The 22939-nt window shown below is 40.7% G+C and overlaps 1 protein-coding gene across 2 annotated transcripts in view; it reads left to right on the forward strand.

Moving 5' to 3' along the window:
• FSTL4 (follistatin like 4) overlaps positions 1-22939 on the forward strand; it is a 3154652-nt gene that overhangs the window by 3090567 nt on the left and 41146 nt on the right. For both annotated transcript variants that reach the window (XM_044069164.1, XM_044069165.1), the window contains one exon: positions 11533-11642. In XM_044069164.1, the coding sequence (XP_043925099.1) occupies positions 11533-11642 (110 nt within the window). The remainder of the gene's footprint in view (positions 1-11532; positions 11643-22939) is intronic.

Here is a 22939-nt window from a genome sequence, read left to right on the forward strand (position 1 = left end):
GAAACTAAGAAATAACAGCCAACATGTACTGAAGGTGTTTTCCAAGACCTAATATACTTGCTGTATGGATCCTGATAATATACCTGGCTGTTTATTAAACAGTGCTAAAATACCCTGGCAGAGACAGTCTGTACAGTTTAACCTGATCTTAGCCATGGGTTATTTTACCTGCAATTTAGCACATATCAGCAGTGATGGTGGCCACATCACTAACCCTGTGAAATATAGGTCCATCAGCCTGACAAGTCTCATTTGCAAAGCCACGTAACATATTATAATTGAACTGATAAAGTTGTTGTTGTGTCTTTCGGCTTTTCCCAGTTAGGGGTCGCCACAGCGGAACTCCAGTCCGCTAATGATTGGCAGTAGATTTTAACGTGCCGAGTTGCCAGCCCTGATGCACAACCTTCAACAAAGGCATGCCCATTCATGCATGTCGCCACACAGAAGACGCTCTAGCTAAGAATCGAACAGGACAATGTCTTATTGCGAGGCGACAACGCTGATAAAGTAAATATCAGAAATCTCAACAGACTATACACACAGCAGTATGGCTTTCTCAAGGGTAGATACAATCTAATGAATTTACTTAACTACTTTGAAAGGGTAGCACAGGCTTTTGACAGCAATCACGCTGACCACATAGTATACCTTGACCCAAAAAAGGCATTTGATCCCATCTACAATGTTAGCATAGGTAGTAAGCTTAATGCATTCCAAATATATCCCTATGTGGCATGATGTACAGGAAATGGGTTAAATGACAGAACCTACAGAATGCTTCATCAGATAGTAATACGATAACTAGTGTTTTCCCTCAAGGCTCAGTGCTGACACCTCTTTTGTTCAGCATTTACTTTTATGACCATCAGACTGTGTCCCAAGACCTCCAACTAAGTAAATTTGCAGAACATTGCAAACTGAGTCATTGTCAAGTTTCCTCTGTGATGCCCATACCATTTAATAAGAATTTACTCTCATTAATCCCTGCTGTACTAAAAAACTGATTCAAGCTAAATGCAAACAAGTGCAGTATTGTCAAATTTGGCAGAGAATCCCTCCCCCAGTATACAGCATAGACCATTCCTACTTAGTTGCACAGCTGCACATAGCCGCACCTTCAGTAAAAAATAAGTAGGCTTAAATGTAAAGCCTATTTTTTGTATGTTTTACTCTTGCTAGAAAGAGATATACTGTTTTGTTACTAGAATTATTATTTATTTATTTATTTTTTGCAAACGCATTGTTAACTAGTTATTAATTTGGAGGCATCGTAAGAGAACGCCACTATTTTCATTTACCACTATCTGTGAAATCAGTTTCACAGTCAGTGGTTTACCATATGTGTGGAGCATAAATAGTTCAGCATTCGTCTGACCGCAAAATAAAAAGAAATCCACAGCATGTTAATAGTAGCACCAGATAAGCCCAAACCGTTAAGTTTGACTGCATAACTTATGCTCATACTGTGGCAGTATTAGTCTACTGAAAGGCATGGAAATTGTTGCTGTTTTGATTAAAATTAAATAAATAAGATAGTCTAGAAAAATAATAGTTACAGTGCCAAAACTATACTTTATGTCTGAATGAAGGATCTGTCTCATTGTATCATGAGAGTTGCTCAGCATGTTTCTCTCTCTTTTACAATTCTGGGAAGACTAGTTTACATACTTAAGAATAAATATTATAATGACACTGATGTTCTTAGTGTTTCACTGTTGCAGTCCTCACATATGGGTTATCCGGCTCCCAATAGCCCGCAGTCGGCCCGAATACCAGAGTCCTTGGTATATGACGTCGACTAGCGCCTGTTGTAAAACTGATGTCAGTATGTCAGGTATAAAGGGAGGCAGCTGACGCCATTTCCTCAGTCTTTCTTGCTGCAGAGCCTGAAGCAGATGCAATTCGCACTAGTGCTGGTTGGCTGTTTACCTTTGTTTCGCTTTCTGACTACCAAGTTGAAGACACCTTCAGATAAGTACCCCATTGGGGATCCTCTTTTCTTGCTTTAACGAATGTCAGATAAAGTTAATAACTGTCTTGCCTGTGGAAAACAAATTCCGCACCATGATTTCCATTCCTATTGCATAACTTGTTTGGGCCTTGAGCACGACATCCCTAACTGCGATCTCTGTGCTTCCTTTAACTCGCGTACCATACATCATAGAGCTAAGATTTTGTATGAGCATTTTGGATTCTGGCCTAAGTTCATCAGTATGGCATCTTCTGGTCTCCTGACTTTGATATACCTAGGAAACACAAAGACAAGGACCGCGACAGGCCCAGGGTTAAAATCTACTGACAACACACTGGTAAAAATTGTCGTCAGAACAGCTGTAGTCAGTGAGGTGCTTTCACAGCCCCTGCAGTCTGCAGATTTTCAGCCGCAGGCCTCTGCCGAGGCCTTTACAGAGTCCTCCATGTCGCAGACTGCTATTTCATCTTCAGACCCTCTGCCTGTCGCCACCTCAGCTGGGTCCAGAGCTGCTTTGCAAGCACCGGCTTCTGACGCCTCTCTTTTTCGACATGAGACCAGAACCAGACCGACTACCTTAATTCAGACTTCTGCAGTTGCTAGGCCTCCCGAGTCCCTCCAGATTTCTAGTAAACCTTCCAGCCGCAAACCTACTCACAAGCAGGCATCGGTCTCCCCTCCTGTACCTCAGTCCCAGTTGGTAAAGATGGCTGGTGATCTTCTTTCCCTGATTAGGGGCTCTCACCCCCCCTTCAAAGAGGGCTAGGGAATTATCTCCTGATGTTTTGTTTGTCTCAGATTCTGAGATTTCCAGTATGTCTGCTGGTGAAGAAGGAAATTCTCAACTTTTTCCAGCTTTGAGGATTCTGATGCTGAGGACTCTATCCCTTCTGCCTCCCCTCCAGAAGATTTTTTTTCCTTTGGGGATACTTTGAATACTCTTAGGGACCATTTTAAATGGGAATGTCAGGATTTTCCACAGTCTAAGAAAAGAATCAGGGAATTTCTAGATTTGCCACAGCATATGCCTCTGGCTATACCTCCAGTTTTGGAAGTTGTGGATGATGTTTTCATGGAAAATTCTTTAATTCCTAGTTCCTCCTGCACCCAGAAAGCCAGATAGGTATTACAGGGTTCCTGAATCTCATCAGTTCCTTTTTAAAAACCCTACTGCTGATCCAGAAATTATTTCTCAAGGCTCCAAGGGTGTTAAGGCTACTATTGCTAAAAACCCTGTGCCTTCTGATAAGGAATATAGGGCCTTGGACAGGTGGGGTAAAAAAGTCTATATCTGCAACTCTTGTCATTTGATCCGTGAATTGTCTTTTTCACATGCTTAAGTATCAGCAGCATACTTTGGAGGCTATTAAGGCTAAACTTGGAGATTTTCATTCCATGACGGAGAACAAAGATTTACAAGACTTACTGAATTCTGCCACTTTAGTTAACAAGCATTCACTTCATTGTGGTTTGGACACTTTGGAGGCTTCCTGCAGAGCAGCAGCCACTGGTTCCGTAAATAGAAGGCATGCTTGGCTCAGGGAGCAGCCTCTTTCTGAACCTGTTAAATCTAAATTGCTGGATGTTCCTTTGCACAAGGACAATCTTTTTGGTAATAAGGCTGAGGATGCACTGAAGAAGTTGGAGGATAAGGCAAAATCTATGCAAGCTGTAAAAGATTTCCTTCAGGTTCAGCCTCCTCAGTTTAGTAGGCATTATCCTTCTAAGAATTGGTCTTTCCCTGATCCTGGCAAGCAGGGTCACTCTAGGCCTAGGGGTTTCAGATCTTCCAGAGGGCAGGCTTCTGCCCCTCAAAGGGCTAAACAATGGCAGTCTTCTTTTGCTAAATCGGGGAGTTCTAACCCAGCTTCCCAAAACAAACATTCTCAATGACTCCGGCCTTCTTGTGCCTACCTCTGCGGACCCTGGCTTTCCTTTGGGGGAAGGTTAGCCAGGTTCGCAGAGGTATGGCCTACCATCACAGATGACAAATGGGTGCTCAATATAGTAAACCAAGGTTACAAGTTTTACTTTCACACCTTCCCTGTTTTACAAGGATACCCAGACATACCCAGAACTCTCAGGGCAGAGGTACAAGCTCAAATTTAATCTCTACTGACTATGGGGGCTATAGAGCCAGTTCCTGCAAATCAGGCAGACCTAGGTTTTTATTCAAGGCTTTTTCTAGTACCCAAGGAAGGGGGCACCTGGCACCCTATTCTGGATCTGTCCATTCTAAACACTTTTCTGGTGATTCCCAAATTCAAGATGCTCACCCTTCAACAATTACTACCAATGCTGGACAAGGATTCATGGCAGGTAACTTTGGATCTCAAGGAGCCTTATCTGCACATCCCAATAAGGGAAAGTTGCAGGCATTTCCTTCGCTTCAGGGCTGGGGAGCAACACTTTCAATTCTCTGCATTGCCCTTTGGCTTATCTACTGCTCCCAGAGTTTTTACAAAGTGCCTGGCTCCAGCCATTGCTTTTTGCAGGCAGAGAAACATTCAAATTTATCCTTACCTGGGCAAATGTCTCATTCAAGCAAATTCTCCAGAACAACTAGAAAAGGATTTGGATTTTGTAAAGAACATTCTCACCTCTTTGGGTTACACTCTCAATGAAAAGAAGTCAATGTAGGTTCCTTCAAGGGAGATTGTTTTCCTGGGAACAAGTCTGAATACAGCCACCCAGATGGTATTCCTCCCTCAACAGAAGCAAGAAGATGTTTTGCTTACTTCATGAACTTGGCAAGCATATCCCAGCTCTCGGCAAGGCAATTCCTGCAAGCACTGGGGTTCATGGCTTCATATATTCTGATGATCCAATATGCAAGGCTGCATATGAGAAAACTGCAATGGTACCTCAAGAATCTTTGGTGTCAACACACACAGGACTTAGACTTGATTCTTCCCTTAATTCCCTGTCTACAAATGGAGTTCCTCTGGTAGGCGACAACCTGTTCTGAGAACAATGGTCTGCCTTTCCGCCCACTGCCTGCCAGCAAGACTGTCACCACAGATGCCTCAGATGTTGCATGGGGGGCTCATCTGGAGGGCAGGGCATACAGGGGACTTGGAGCACCCAGCAGATTCATCTGCACATAAACTTAAAAGAATTGATGGCAGTGCAGCAGGCCTTGCTGGCTTTCAAGGACCAGCTCTATCCTGGTACTCTGCTGATCAGGACAGACAATACCACAGTCATGAGGTACATAAACAAGCAAGGGGGGACTCACTCTTACCCCTTGTGCAGACAAAGTATGAGACTATGGTCCATGGCAGCATCCATGGGCTTACATTTAATAGCCCAGTATCTTCCGGGGAGGCTGAACTCCTTGGTGGATCATTTGAGCAGACATGTTCTGGATCCTCACAAGTGGCAACTGAACAGGGACATTTTCCATGGCATCACTCATCATTGGGGCACCCCACAAATGGATCTTTTCTCCTCTCACACCAATCATCTCCTTCCAACCTTCTGCACCATGGAGTTTCACAACAAAGCTTGGAGAGTGGATGCGTTGTCCTTCCCATGGACACATCTCTCAGTTTATGCATTCCCTCCTCTGCCTCTTCTTCCCAGAGTGCTGCTAAAGATAAGGGATGAAAAACCAAAGACTATTCTGATAGCTCCAGATTAGCCCAGGCAGCACTGGTATCCCCTCCTTCACAGCCTTTGCCAGAGTCAGCCTTGGCATCTTCCCTTGGTACCAGATCTGTTGGTTCAGGGAGGGGGAAAGTTCCTTCATCCTCATCTTCACACTCTACATTTAACTGCCTGGCTAGTACTTTAAATCTTTCCCAACAGGTGGTTGAAGTTCTTCATGAGGCTAGGAGGTCTAGTACAAGAAAATCCTATGCAGATAAATTTTGCTCTTGGATGCAGGCTAAAGGAGACGACTCTTCTCATCCTTCTCTTTCATTCATTCTTGACTACCTATCAGGATTGCTTAATGGTGGACTTTTCTTCAATCAAAATTCATGCTTCAGCAATTTTGGCTCATTGTACTTTTGAGCAACCCATTTTTTCCTCACCCCTTGATGAAGCAGTTCCTGAGGGGAGCTAGTAATCTTAGACCTCCCAGAAGAGCTCCTACTCCTGCTTGGGATCTTAATTTTGTCCTGGAAAAATGTACTCTGCCTCCGTTTGAACCAGCTGCCTTTGCAGATTTGAAGTTTCTATCCTGAAAGACTGCTTTTCTTTTAGCTATTACTTCAGCTAGAAGGGTATCTGAACTGCAAGCCTTAATGGCAGTAGAACCTTTCATTATTTTTCACTCAGATCGGGTTTCTCTGCGAACCAATCCCTCCTTTATGCCTAAGGTGGTTTCTGGTTTAAGCCTTAACCAGTCAATTCACCTGCCTACATTTTTCAACAATCCCCAAAATAAAGGGGAAAGGATTCTGCACTCTCTTGATGTGCATAGTCAGCTGAGATTTTACTTAGACAGGACTAAATCCTTTTGAAAATCTGAACAGTTATTGGTCAGTTTTTCTCCTGGTGCTCAGGATAAAGCTATTTCAAAACAAACCATCTCCAAATGGATTGCTCATTGTATTCACTTTTGTTACCTGCAGCATGGGAAGGCCCCCCCCCCCCCAAGGGTATTAGGACCCATTCTACTAGAGCAGCCTCTACCTCTGCAGCCTTTCTGAGAGGTGTGCCTACTAAGGACATTCTAGAAGCAGCTACTTGGTCTTCTGTCCATACTTTCACAAAGCATTGCAATCTACCTTTGTTTTCTAAATCCAAGGCTGGTTTTGCCTCTGCAGTTTTGCAGGGCCTCCTTATCAACCCTTAATCTGTGATCCTCCCTGCCCCCTTTGTCTTCTTACTGGGCTTTGGGAATCAACCCATATGTGAGGACTGCAACAGTGAAACAAGAAGAACATAGCACAGTTGTGTACACTTACCATAAATGTAGCTGTTTGAGTGTATTCACTGTTGCAGTCCTGGTTTCCCACCCTCCATTCCCCTTTTTTTCCTAAGGCACAGACTATAGAGTTTTATTTTTTGTATGACATGTGTCCAGGGTGCTACCATTCCTGGGTTAGCCTTCTTGTGGGGGCTCCTGACAGTTAAGGCAAGAAAACTGAGGAAATGGCATTGGCTGCCTCCCTTTATACCTGACGTACTGACATCAGTTTTACAACCAGCGACAGCCGACGTCATATACCAAGGACTCTGGTATTCGGGCCAACTGAGGGCTACCAGAAGCCGGATAACCCATATGTGAGGACTGCAACAGTGAATACACTCGAACATCTACATTTATGGTCTGGGTGTTTGACCTTGTTGGCAGGGGAGGATCGGTGTGGTCATCTTGGAGGGGAAGGTAGAGTAGAGCAAGATGCATACAGCCACAATCCCTTGGAGTAGTGGGGACACAAGCAACCTTAATGACTGCCTATATCATTGCCCCTCCAGGTAGTCTCATCTTTGTGCTTTACTGGGGTAATTCTGTAGTAATGAGAAACAAATGGGCAGAGTTCATTTGAGGATGACTGTTGCTCAGAAGGCATGGAGAAAACAAAAAAAAAGAAGTCAGAATTTGACCTTCCCCCAACATTTTAATTGAAAATGAATAGAAACACAGTGAGTTTTTATTGTCTTATTATATTGCAAGACTGCAGATGTTATCATTTGTATTATAACTGCATTTTTTTAAGAATGCGTAGTTAAATAAGTAGTACATATGGAATGCAGTTATTTGATTCTGGTGTTATATGTATTATTGTCACTGATTATTTAATTAGTAATTTTCAATATAATGTATTCACTGAATGCTGTTAACAACCATAATCACTTTTGGTTTTTAATTTGATGCTACTAACTTTCATAAATTTAGACCAAGTGTCTCACTGTTTAACTGTACTTGGACATGACTGCAAAACTGATTAATAACAGCAATTTGGATTCACATATGTAAGTTACTAACCACTATCTACCAAACATTGAAATCTTCCCAGGTCAGAACCAATAGGTAGCTAAGTACAATTCATTATTATCTTCAAAGTTAAAAGAAAGAAATAGATATTGAAAACCTAAACATAATTAAGGTTATCAGACAATATATTTTAAAAATAAGATGCAGCAATGATTTGCAGATGCAAATCAAAAAAGTGAGTGATATCAGTAGGTGCAAATTACTGTAACAATGAAAGTCCAACTTTTCCAACTTTTCCAACACTGCTGCTTCAGAGAACAAAGGGAGTTCCTAAAAGTCATTAGGTTCATGCAGCAAGAATTTTTTTGGGGGGATTCCTTTATTCATTCATTTTCCAGTAACCACTTTATTCTGTTCAGAGTTAAAGGAGATCAACATCCATTTCTTTTACACAGTCATCATATGACCGAGAACTGTTGACAGGGCAGTCTTACACACACACACACACACACACACACACACACACACACACACACACACACACACACACACACACACACACACACACACCTATGAGTAGTTGAGAGACTTGCTAATTACTATATGTCTTTGGAATGTGGGAACAAATGGGCGCATCCAAAGAAATCCATGTGAACACCAGGAAGACATATAAGCTCCACATAAAAACATTTCATATGGGGAGAAAAATGAAGACCTAAACCTTGTGATGCAGCATTGCCAACTGCTATCTGCTGTACGACTGTATCACCCTACCAGCCTTTAAAAAAATAGTTACTTCATAAAAAAACAATATTTTCACTCTTTATAGGTTCATAGGTAGGTACTAGGCTATCGGCCCAAGGGCCTACGTAAGCCTAGCCAACAAGCTTCCCTGGCTTACGCCACCCAAGAAAGTTATTTTCCTGTGTCACTGTCAAGCAGAGACACAGAAGTGATCCTCGGGGTGTATTTCCTATTTCCCATCCACTCATCAAGATTTTACTTGAAGAGTGCTAATGAAGAACTTTGCTTGACATAGATGGGTGGTCTGTTCCAGAGTATGAGAAGTCTCTGAGACAGGAATCTATCCCTCCAGCATGTCCTGTTTATTGTGGTGACAAGGTTTAGGTCCCTAGAGCGTGTAGCTCAGAGGGATTGGGATTTCTTTAGGTGTAGCATGTCCAACAGCTCTGGGTTTGACATAGCTTTATATGTTAGGCAGAGATCACCTCGGAGTAGGCGATATGCTACGGAATAAACCTCGAGTTTTTTCAGGCGGTCAGTGTGGGGCATTTGTTTGAGGCCAGTAATCCTCTTTGTGAGGTACTTCTGTGGCCTTTCCAGCTGCTGCAGATGTCTTGTGAGGTGCATTCCAAAAGAGGCATTGTACTCTATAATGGGTCTAATGAGTGTCGAGTGGAGGGGAACAATGACCTCTTTTTTTCTGGATGAGAACCCTTTTATGATGAGGTGTGCCACGTAGAAGGACTTCCTCACTACTGCGGCGATGTGACTATCAAAGAAGAGACTACTGTCCACCTGGGTCCCAAGGTCTCTTATCACACATTCGGTGTTAAGTAGATTGCTGCCTATGTGGTAATTCATGAGTACATAGTTTTTCCCAAAAGGGATGACACTGCACTTTTTGGTAATGAGCTTGAGGCCATGGCTCTGACACCAGGCATCTGTCTCAGCGAGGCCCTTCTGTAGGATGTCCACATCATTTGGGGACTTGACTATGGCTCCTAGTTTGTAGTCATCTGCAAACTTTGTTAGCCAGAGACCTTCTGTGTTAGCCCGTACTTCAGAGAAGTAGATACCAAACAGGAGAGGTCCCAGGACAGAACCCTGTGGTACTCCACTTGTCACTGCTTTGAGGTCAGATTTGGAGTCTGGAACTTTTACATTGTGGATTCTGTCAGTGAGCCAGTTGGCAACCCATCTTCTGACTTAGGGATTTATACCTAGTTTAGTGAGTTTAGCTATAATTCCAGAATGGGGGATGGTGTTGAAAGACTTGGCGAGGTCAAGATAGGCTGTGTGAACCACCTTACCCTCATCTATGGCTTTGGCGACTGCCTCAAAAAAGTCGATCAGGTTCAGGAGGCATGATCTGCCTTTCACAAACCTGAACTGGGTGGGATCCAGAGTTTGGAGGTTACCAATGTCTTTGTTTATGAGTTCCATGATGATACGTTCCATGGCCTTGCAGACCAGGCTTGTCAGGCTAATAGGTCGATAGTTCCCGGGATCAGTGGTGGCTCCCCCTTTGTGGAGTAGGATAACTGTTGCTGTACGCCATTTAGTGGGCACAAAGCCTGATGCAAGGCTATTATTGAACATGGTGCTTAAGTGGGGAGCCAGTTCATTCTGAAGTTCGTGTAAAACACAGCCTGGGATGTTGTCCAGTCCCATGGATGCTGTGTTTTTGGCTTTAGAAAGTGCAGCTTTTACCTGCGTAGTTGGGATTACAGGGACTCTGCATTCTTCCTGTATAGATATGGGCCCTTTAGGGGGTGAGGGGTGGTAAAGTTAGCACTGAACCTATCTGCCAGGATGTTGGCAATATCAGTTGGTTCTGTAATTGTCGTGCCATTGTGCTGTAACTCAGAGCAGATCTGGGTGTTGCCATCAAGATTCTTGACATAGCTATAGAATGCCTTGTGGTTGTCCTTAGAATTAGTGGTGATTTTGTTTTCATAGCTAGCTTTGGAGGATCTTATAAGGGATCTCACCTTCTTACTGAGGCTGACCAGGGAGCTCCTCCACTCATAGGATTTTACTCTCTTTTGCAACAGTTTCTTCCTTCTGTTGTACAGTTTGTTAATGGCAGGAAACCACCAGATTGGCTTCCTTTTTTTGGAGGATACCATCTTGGTTCTGTTTGGGATAGCATGATCCATGCACTCGTGTAAGTGCTTATAGATTGCATTTGTGTAGGATTCAGCAGTTGAAACTGTGTTGTCCATCTGCATGGGTGTCATGAAGTTTACCACTTCTGTTTTAAGAAGTTGCATGACATGCAAAATGTTTATTTTCCATAGGCATTGATCTGAAAGATGAGTATTGAATGTAACTGGGGATGTAAAAACAACAGGACTAATGAGTGGGGTAAAAATAAAAATGCAGAGAGCTTTCTAGAGTGTAGCTTGTCTCCCAAATGAAACTCTGAATTCAAGGACTCTGTTATACTAGCTCTGATAATGACAAACTGCTGTAAATCAAGCTCAAGATCTGAATATTTTAATAGTCTAAAACATTCGACAAAATATTTGATAGCACTTTCTCTGAAACTAGTAATGTTACAAAAACAAGTTTGTCAATATAAAACAATATAAACAAGACAAAGTAGTTTTATAAAACAGACAAGCAAACAGACTCACAGATAAGCAATAAGATGGACAGAACAGAAAAGTGAATGTGTTGCTTTTTTTCCTGCCATTTTACTGGATATGGAAGTTTGAAGCCGTGGCTTTTAAGCCCATTGGCTGCAAAAAATGTGAATGCCACACTGCATTGCAGACATATGGTGAATTGATACGCTGTGAAATCTGTACACTGACACACATGATTTTCTGTACCCTTACACACAAACATAAACACCTATAAACCCATTTATCTCCTGATGAATGACAAGTACTGTTTTTGATTTCTTTATTTTCTGTAGGTTATACCAGAGGCAAGTGGAGGTGAAAACCATCATGCAGCTGATACGCCATTTGGAACAGTGGAGAATTTTTTTATTCCTCCTACGAATCTTATCATAAATCATATCAGGTACTGTAAAGTCTTACTTAATGTAACATTCTAGTTCAGATAACATATTGGTATTACTCTGCAGTTCATCCTGTTGTACTTACAGGGAAAACCAAGTTGCGCTACAAGTTGCAGCCTTTTATTCATACTTTACCACACAACTTAAAGAATAACATGGCTTATTAATTAACTCAGAACCAGGAAGTCTCACCAAACTCGAACCAACAAGTAGTTGAAGGTTTTAAAAACAGAAATGTGTTTCAGAAACAATAACAGTAGTATAATGCCCATACAGATGATGGAAATACAAGTGGTATATGTGAAAGCAAAAATCCAATAGGAAATCCAATAGAACTGTTGGAAAATGCCAAGACCAAAGAGTTTCCACGTAGATCTTTTATTCCACAAAACACAGTAAAAACAATCCAATGTAACCAAGCGCTTTCGCCTGGACAGTTCCAGGCTTTTTCAAGATAAAAATGAGCTTGTGGCCATGCTGGTTAAATACACAGGTTAATAGGCCAAATTAGCAATTGAAATTTAATTACCATCAACATTTAAAGTGCCATAGTGCTTTAGTTCTAATGGAATTAATAATTAAACTTCCTCCACTACCTAAATCCTGTATGCTACAAAAATGCATGTTATTTCTTGTGTGTCGAAAATGTTACAAAATTCATTAATTACTATTGTAATAAATACAAAGTAAATAAGAAATGACAATAGCAATAATAAAAAAGGGAACATACATATTACTTTACTTTTAATACATTTCTGTTTTAAATAATTAAAAATGACTTCTTTAAAAATAACTTCTTTTAAAAATGACTTCATTAATTACATACATTATATTGTTGTTATCTATGTAAACCACTAAAGAACATCTTGCATGCGTTATATGTGTTTGTGTGTGAATGTTATTATAACCTAATTATTTTATTCATCTGTAAGTTAAACTCATGTATACATAAATTATAACATTCTTCTTAAAAAACTTGCATAACATATTTGATACTGATACCAATTAGAACTAATGTAGTAAAAACTAAGTCTAAATTAAAATATAAACCACTTATTAATTACCTTATTCTAGTCTGGAGCAGTGTGTCGTATAAATATTTTCCCTAAAATATCTGCTTAATTACAGTGAGTGAAAGTTTGCATGTTGTTTGTTTATATTGTACTTAATGTAAGGGTTGCAAATACTGAAAGGTTTTCATGATTTCTTTTAAGTACTTATTATAAGTGCACCTTTAAAATATAGAAACTCACTGAGTGGTCTTGTGTTTTCATAACCATTGTAAACGTGGCATATTTACTTGCAAATATAATGGACTAAAATTAAAATGCAAAGCGATATCTTGTAAAATACAGTCATATAAAATGTATGTGTACCTATACATATATTACACATATGTACACATAAATAGATAGACAGACAGATAGATAGACAGATGGATAGATGCTTGCAATAAGCAATAATGCTGGAGACTCACTCAGAGCCATACTGTTTGGTCTCACTGTAATTTACTTATAGTCCCTTTGTGTAGTGTATGTTACTTACACTACCTTTGTGTAGAGTGTGTTACTTACAGTCTCTTTGTGTAGCATGTGTTACAGTACCTATGAGTAGTATGTGTTACTTACAGTCCCTTTTTGTTGTATGTGTAACTTACAGTGCCTTTGTGTAGCGTGTGTTACTTACAGTCCCTGTGGGTGCTGTGTGTTACTTACAGTCGCATCATACCATTTCAACCACATTATACAGATACCACCTTGTGTAGCTCACAAATTCTTTGGCACATGATTGCTTGCAGTCCTGACTGCACACAATCTGACTAGGTGTTAAACTTGGGAGCAAATGTGGCATCATGATCTTTTAATCTTGTCACAGCTCTTAAGAGTAAGATGCCACCCTCTAGCCATATCAGTTCAGTTATTCTTTCTAAAGTCATTTGTTTTCCTCTTGGTATTGGGACATAAGTTGACTTAGTGCATTCATTCATTTATTTATTTAACATTTGTTTACCAGAAAAGTTTGACTGAGACAGAGACCATTTTCAGTGGAAACAGTCCAGAAGCTAGTCTTTGGAATGTGGGAGGAAACCCATGCGAATGCAGGGATGACATGCAGACTCCGTACAGAAAGCACCCCATCCAAGAAACAAACCAAAGAACCTCTTGCTGTGAGGTAACAGTGCTAACTGCTGTACCACTGTGCCACCCAATTCATGCATAATGTTCAGTTCCATTTTGCAAGCTTCAGTTTTTTTACCGTGCTTTTAAGTTTCCTTTTGTGCTCTTTCTGAAAGTTCTGCTTATCCACTGGTTACTTTTACACTGCACCCAGAGCCAAACTCAAACCAACCTTGATCATATTATGTGTGGAATGATCACATAGCTGTTATGCATATTTTTATTTAGGTTAGTGTGTCCTCAAAGCACTTCTGATTGCAGTATTTATCCCTTAGTTAGCTTATTGTTAGTTGTCGGCTGTACCTTTTTGTGTGCAGGTGCAATTTCATGCTTTAGAATGAGCCTTGCTACAAAGAACAAGCAACTACTTACTATGATATGTCATTGCTTACTCAGAAATGAATATAGTATCAATAAATGCTGTTGACAAAGGAGCTGTGAAAACTTGAGCAAAACAAAACTGCTCACAGGACCTTTATGTCCATTTAAAACTTTATTTAAGAAATATGCCATAAGCATTAAAATAAGTCATGGCCTCAAGCTAAATGTAAAAAAAGTATCACCATACCATTCATCAAAAGCATGGCCTCTTCTAATTACCATATCAATGGCAACCCTCTAAGCACACAACCTGTGGTGAGAGACGTGGGCACTCAGGTTGATAACAACCTCACATTCAACCATCAAGTAGTGGCAGTGGTCAGAAAAACCTGTCACTTGGTTTATCTCATAAATAAAAGGATTGCATCCAGAAAAATGAAGGTTATTACCTCTCTGTACTCCTCCCTCATTAGACCAATAATTGAGTATAATGCCCAGTTTGATATGTATCTCTCTAAACATTTGCACCAAATGGAAAGGCCACTGAAATACCTCACAAAGAGAATCCGTGGCCTCCAACACCTGTCCTATGTGGACAGGCTCAAATAACTATCACTTTATTGGGTATCATATAGATTGCTCAGGGGTGATCTGTGTCTTGCCTACAAGGCAATCTTGGACACTGCCCTACTAGAGATGCTCCATATCCATAAGTCTAACTTCTCATGCATTACCCCCTCAGAAGGCCTGAATCTAATATGTGACATCAGCAAAACCTGCTGGAGAAATAGGTTTGTCTCCCAGAGGTTGCCCTGTCCCTGGAATAGACTTCTCATACATGTCAAACAGAGCACCTCACTGACTCTCTTCAAGTGCAACCTTGATGAGAATCAGTGAGGTTTCTTTTTGGGGATAAACTCTTTGCTAGGCTTGTAAGGGCCCCAGGGGCATTTAGCCTATTAAACTCCTATGATCTTATACATCTAACAAAACAAATATAGACAAATGAATGTTCAGTATGGGCAGTCATAGTAATAATATAATAAAATCATATAATGCATGTAAAAATAATTTTAAATGGTATACAATAACTAGTTACTCATAATCATCAAATGTATGATATGGACAGGATCAGGGGAAATGACTTGACTTCAAGCAATTGACTTTAGATCCAGTATTTGTCAGCCTGGGATGACATGATCAGCAGATCTTGATACTTTACCAGAGGTGGTCTTCATCTCTCACCCCTAGAATTTTGGTTACTGGCTAAGGCTCTTGCCATCCCCATAGTGCCTTTTTAGGCAATGTCACAAGAACAAAATTCCTGACCTAAAAATACCTACTAAGAACAACCTCAAGGTTACGCTGCTAAACACTAGGAGTATAAACCAGAAACTGCTTTTCACTGGAAGCAGTAATCACCCTGGAAGATGCTGACATTTGTGCAGTCATTGAGACATAGTGTAAGGCTGTGGAGAGCACCCCATCTATACCAGGTTACATTTCCTTACACACGTTCAGACCATAAACTGAAGGCATGAAAACTAAAGGAGGTGGTGTATTAATATTTGTTATAGATAAATACACCTCTAGATTGATTAAACAGCATGTTTCCCTTGAATTACTTCAGGTGTAATTGAATGTAGTTAAGGACCCCTCTTAAGGTCATTGACAGCTATAGGACCCCCTCCATGAATCATGGCATCCAGTTAGCCTACTTGGACCTAGTTGAGTCAACCAAGATATAATCAAACACCCTGGTTTGAGGTGACTTTAATTTCCTGTCCATAGACTGGGCAAATTATACGTGTTCTAACTCACTTGCCCAAAGGTTCCTGGACTTTGTTAACTCCAATGCCCTGGACCAGCTGGTTGACACACCCACAAGGGGCTCAAATATCGTGGACCTGGTGTTCACCAACATGGGAGACCGGTGTAACACCCCCACTGTGTGGCCACACTTCGTGAGATCTGACCACAAATCAGTGTCACTAGAAGTAACTGTAACACAAGCCCCCCCCCCCCCCCTTAGCAACAACTATGCTAAAAAACTTCTCCAAGGCCAGCTACAACCTCTTACATGATGGCAAATATTGCTTCATAGCCCCCCCCCAACTAATGGAACAGACACCTATGTTGATTTATAGACTAATGCTTTATACAAGCACCTGTACAATTCTATTGACTCTGCTGTACCTGATAGAACCAAAGCAAGATCTTCAAGGAAAAACAAACCTGCCTGGAGGACAACTGCCATTAATAGACTATATAATAGGAGAAAGAAATTGCCATCTAAGAGCAGGAAGGTACTGTCTCAAAACTGAAAACACTCCCTCTTAAATTAAATAAGGAAATAAGACATAGTGAAGTCCTCCAAAGCTAACTATGAATCCAAATTAGCTTTCCTAACTAAGGATAATCACAAGGAATTCTTTAATTATATCCATAACCTCAAAGATAAGGCCCAGATTTGCGCTGAACTCATAGTGAAAGGTACTACATATATAGAACCTGTGGATGAAGGAAACCTGCTGGCTGACAGGTTCAGTAACATCTTCACTCCTTTTTCCCCACCATTTATACCCCAGAGCATCCCAAACACCTGTCCTTCACCTAGTCTCTCCAAGAAGCAGGTCTTAAATGCCCTCTCCAAGGCCAAAAACACAGCCTGTATAGGACCAGACAATATCCCAGGCTGTGTTCTACATGGGTTACAACAGGAATTAGCATCACCATTGAGCATGCTGTTTAATCACATTCTAAGCACTGGCTTCATCCCATTGGAATGGAAAACAGCTACCGTCATCCCTTTGCACAAAGGAATGCATCCATGGACCCTGGGAACTATAGACCCATATACCTGAGCAGCCTTATCTGCAAGGCCATGGAACAAATCATCATGGACCTTATTAACAAAGATACAGGAAATCTCCAAATGCTCAGCCCCACCCAGTTTGGTTTTGTCAAGGGGAGATCATGCCTGTTAAACTTGGTGGACTTCTGTGCATACAGCCTACCTAGACTTAGGCAAGGCCTTTGACACAATCCCCCACTCAGGCATCATTGATAAACTCACCCAGATGGGTATCAATTTGTATACTGTCAGGTGGGTTGCAAACTGGTTCACTGATAGAACTCATACAGTCAAAATAAGGGACTCCACCTCCTTCAGCAGACCCGTAACCTGTGGTGCTCCACTGGGATCGGTTCTGGGACTCTTACTGTTCATAATCTACTTCTGTGAAGTACAGGCTAAACCTAAAGGACTGTGGCTGACAAAGTTTGCTGATGACTTCAAACTGGAAGCAATCATTCATTGAAACCCAAAGTCATGGTCTTAAACTTAATGCGAAAAATTGCATTATCATCCCCTTCAGCAAGGGTAATGCTCCTGCAAACAACCACATCAATAGCTTTAACCTTAGCACACAGTCAGTGGTGAGAGATCTGGGTACACAGGTTGACAGCAGCCTTAACTTTACACACCATGTCTCCACAGTAGTAAGAAAAGCATTTTATATTGCTCATCTCATAAGTAAGAGCATTGCTTCCAGAAAAAAGAGGCATAATACCCCTGTACTCTTCCATCATCAGGCCAATAATACAGTACTGTGCTCTCTTTGGTATGTTCCTTTCCAAACACCTGTAGCAATTGGAGAGATCACATACTTTATTTTGTGTCATACTGACTGCTCAGAGGTGACCTGCATATAGAGCAATCTCTGTCCCAGCTTTAATGGATATGCTGCACATTCGCAAGTCAAATGGCACAAGTCACTCTAAGAAAGGCGTGGAGAAAAAGAAAGATCAAAGGATCTTAACCTGGCATGTGACATCAACAGAACTTGCTGGAGAGACAGATTTGTCTCACAGAGGTTGCCCCATCTTTGGAACAAGCTTCCTATTCATGTTAAACAAAACCCCTTGTTGGCCTTAATTTGGATGATTAGATTGGTAACTGGAAATTCACTCGAGGAGTATCACCTTCTCCCTCTTGGACAAGGGCAATAGGTGCTGATTTTAGTGTCTGCTTCAACCAGACACCCTTGGGAACACAGGCTGAACTTGGCTATGCTTGTAAGGACCCTGAGGCCATTAGTCTAGTAACCTCCAATTATCTTATGATCCTATGAGAAGAGCCAGTCACTGTGACACTTGCCTTATTGCTAAGATTATCTTCAGTTTTGATGAGGCTGACCAGACCACTCATCTGTCCTACATTCATCATAAATATCATTGTTGCAGAATTAATAATCTATTTGGGAAAGTATGAAGAAGCAAAGTACCTTAGCTTCCAGCTGTGGGCCAGTGGTCTGAAACATGACTTGGAGAATGACTGACATCATTCCTCTTCTACTTCTGAAGTGGACCTCAAACCTTTAATATTCACAGAATGGATGAATTGATTGCTGTGTTGCAGCCTCACCATTACTTTGTGATGCTACACGTTTCAGGAAGACTACACTGATAGTCATTGATTTCTATCAGTGAACCCTAATGTTTACAGTCAAAACTGTGCTGTATTTCCATAACAAAAGCATCCTGGTCATCTCCTGGTTAAACCAACTTAGCTGAACACATGCTAAGGTTTAGGACTTAGAAATTACTACTTTCAATAAAATCATTGCTCGTACATCATGTTAATTCCAGTTTCCATTTCTTCATCCCACTTTTGTCTTTTCGCCTCTCTACCTTTTTCACAAGACATCCTGTTAGATTGTAACATCCTTCATCCTCCTTTCTTTCTCTCAGTATTGTTTCACTTATCTTTCTTGCTTTTTTCTTACTTTTCTCATGCCATCTCCTCTTTTCCAGATGTCAGCGTACCAACCTTCACCTGAACTATTTTTTCAATATTTTACATACTGTAATGAATATAACTATTTTTTCAATACTTTACATACTGTAATGTATATAACTATTTTTTCAATACTTTACATACTCTAATGAATATAACTATTTTTTCAGTACTTTTCATGCTCTAATGAATATTCTTTTTATTTTTCACCCGACTCCTCATTTTTTCTTGTAATTCAGTGTAGTTATAGCTCCTTCGCTATAAGAAAGTTACATAATCTTGCATTGTTTCAAAACGGTGTTATCCAACATCATATAACACATCTTTCTTTCTTTTTTTTTTACACTTTGTATTGTTATCATTCATTGGGTCTATATCGTTATATAACCTTTAATAAATGTAATTATTAATTGTAAACTGTATTTTGTACTGGAGCATTTCTCCCCACGTTTCTGTTGAAAGAGGATCTTTTCAGGCCCATTTGGACTAACCCAGTAAACAGATGCCAATAAATAAATAAATAAAATATAGTGCAATTAGCCAACTACATAGAAACATTCTATTAGTAACTATATAGCAGTACAGTAAACTCTTCGTTAACTGCAACTCAAGCAACTGGTACTCTCATGCAGCCAGAACAAAAAATTGAAGAAATCCAGTACAATTTTCATGTGTTGCACTTTGCCCCCCCTGCAGAAGCATACCTTATGTTTTTAGAGTTTTAGAGTTTTAAAAAAGAAGATAGGAATAAATTCCCTCTCTCCCCAACCTAAGAACAAGTCAAACCAAACAAATAGAATAGGGTACAGTATTAGTCAGGCCTATTTGTAATAGTAACTCTCAAGCAACCAGAAACTACAGTTATCTGGCATCTACCAATCCCCATGGGTGCCGGTTAACCAAGAGTTTACTGTATTTTCTCTTTATAATTTTTTCCTAATAGATGTGGTTCTGTCAGCATGATAGCTGAGCATCCTGGCACATCCATCCATCCAAAACCCCTTGTCCCCATTTTTGCACATGGGGTGGAGATGTCACTTCAACAGTGACAATCATCAAGAGACAAGGTTTGAATGCAGGTGGCTAGCCTGCCACTGTAGTTCTTCCACACCACACACTCACAGCTATGGCCAAATGTACAGTGCCCAGTCCACCTAATGCATGCCTTTGGAATATGGAAGGAAACTCAAGCACCCAGAGGGACCCCATGCAAACAGAGGGAGAACATGCAGACTGTACACAGAAGGTACCCAAGCTGAAAATCAAACTGGGGAAACTCTGCTGTGAGGCAACAATACTATCCACTGTTCCACTGTGCTGCCCCATGGTTGACATATCCATGAGTTATAAAATGTTTCTTTTGTCTGTTTGCTAAGGAAATAAGATAGACAGTTTGACATCCAGCTAGTATTCCACCGGGCTGCCAACAATAATGTGACAACATCCACTTAAAACCCAAGTCAGTAATTAAGGAGCCACCACTGACTCCATTGTGGGACCATCATGGAAAACATCAGATCATAGAGCACACAAGACTAAAATTCCACAATTTCGCTTAAGAACACAATAGGAACACATTCTATTTTCCTGGGACTGGGCTATATACCTCTGTCCACCCTAAATGAAATCCCTTATCATACACTTCAGAGCAATGTGTTCCGGTTTAAGATCTCTGACTCACTCATACTCAAAAGTAAATTTAAATCTCATACACACTCAAACACTTATGGGAAGCCTGACAGATTTTCAGCTGTGTCTCCTCCCCAGTACATATGTTAAATGCTGCCACCAGAGTGAGACAGGCCTACATGCCCTTCAAAAGATGATCAAGTATTAAAAATTAAATATGAAAATAAATGATAGCTATGACTAGAAGCAGACAAGCATTCAAGGTGACCTGGGGAGTATCAAACAGGTATAAGCATGCTCTAATCTCTAAAGAACACACTGATTGTCCAGCCACAATGTAAAGTAATGAAAAACATTTAATAATAAGTAAAATAATTACAAGCTTGTAAATCAATAAATTTCAATAAACACCAGGATTAAATCACCAGAAATATAAAATTAAACTGTAGGGTAGAAGTCCATCATTTTAGAAAAACTCTATCTAAATAACTAAACTTTGACAATCCTAGACTTCACCTCAGTAACTTGGCATTTTGCCTATTGACCCTATTAAACCATGTTAAAGGATTATGATCTGTGACTACAATGACTTTTCTCCTATAAAGATAGGTCTGCACCTTTTCTTGTGCCCACACTATGGCCAAACACTCTTTTTCCATGGCTGCAAAACATTCTTCCCTAGGATGTAGTCTATGGCTCAGATATACCACTGGGTGCTCTTCTCTTCTGTGGAGACTTGACTAAGTAAAGCCCCCACACCATAATTTGAAGCATCTCCTAGTAAAACAATTTTTTTATTGTAATCTGGGCTGACTAACACAGGGGGTCCTCCCAAAATCTCTTTTAGTTTTTGAAATGCCTGTTCACAATCTGTGGTCAACACTACCTTGTCTGGTTTATTCTTCCTAGTTAGGTCAGTAAGAGGTGCAGCTATGGCACTGCAATTGGGCACAATTTTCCTGTTGCACCCTGCAGTCCCTAGAAATGTTTTAATTTGTTTCTTAGAACATGAATAGACCACTCTTGAATAGTTTCCACCTTGACAGGTTCTGGCCTAATTTTAACACTTCCCACTCTGTGTCTTAAGTAAGTGACCTCTGCCTTACCCACCTGATGATTTCTGGGTTTAATGGTTAATCCTACCCTACTTAATCTATCCAAGACCTCTCTAACAAATTCATCTGCAAATGCCCATAGCATAGTCTTCAATGTAGAGTTTAACCTGTACACAAGATCATTAGTCTAAAGATGGTAGGGGGTGGTCTTTAGATGTTTCACCCCACAACACTTCCACAGATAAGTCAGAAGATCTGACATGAAGTTGGCACCTCAGTCAGTCAGTATTTCCTCTGGATAACCTACTCTGCTGAATATTTCTAGCAAAGCACTTGCCACCTTCTCTGCCTCAATAGATGACAGAGCCACCGCATCAGGATATCTCTTAGCATAGTCTACTACCATCAAGATGTATTTCTTTCCTGTAGAACTTGGAGTACTCAGGGGGTCCCACAATATCCAGGACCACTCCCTGAAACAAGGATGTCGGTAGGCATATGGACAGTATGCATTCCTGTACAAGATATGCAATGTGGGGGTAGCAACAGAGAGCAAGCCCTAGGACTCAGAGTAAGCCACTCTAGCTTTAATGATAAAAAAAAAAAAAAAATGGTGATATACTGCAGGAAACTTAACCAACAGTGCTCTGAACTTTACGGAATGCTGTGCATTTAATATTGCCCAAGACTATTGTTCTGCTGTTCCACATTGAAACGTGGTGGCTCTGCTTTGCATTTTTTGATTGGTCATATACAACAATTACAGCCAATTGGCATTATGATATATGAGTCAGTCGATAACCTCTACAAATGCAAAGGGAGCCAATGAGTAGACACACAACACATAACCCTCAAGTACTGTGCAGAAAAATGCCATTTAGGGGTTGAAAGTTAGAGGGTGTAACAAACTTCTGCTTGGCCCCTTTAAATTACAATTTATATTTCACTTCCAATTTTACTTCCCAGTTTTTTTAAATGTTATATACCGCCAGTGAGCCTCATTGAGTCAACAACGTACAAGGATGAATGAGATGGCAATAGAACCGCCCTGTGAGTGAGCAGGAAAGTAAATGGTAAGTAAAAAAAGTCAGTCAGAAAATGAATACATGGAAGTGGAACTGTGAGATGTAGGAAAGCAGTGTATGAAAGAAAAAAGTTCAACAGGCAGGTGTTGTTTAACCAGACTTGCAACTCTTGAGAAAAGCCCGAGAAAACAGTATCGCTAGATCCAAAGTGCTGCTGCTTCACTCATATTCACGTAGCCTGAATTTGTAGGAGATCTGCAATACCTATCCATAATAGCAAAACAGGTTGGCAAG

The sequence above is a fragment of the Protopterus annectens genome, chromosome 4.part0 (assembly GCF_019279795.1).
Source record: "Protopterus annectens isolate FY-2018-M chromosome 4.part0, PAN1.0, whole genome shotgun sequence".
NCBI classification, from domain to species: domain Eukaryota; kingdom Metazoa; phylum Chordata; order Ceratodontiformes; family Protopteridae; genus Protopterus; species Protopterus annectens.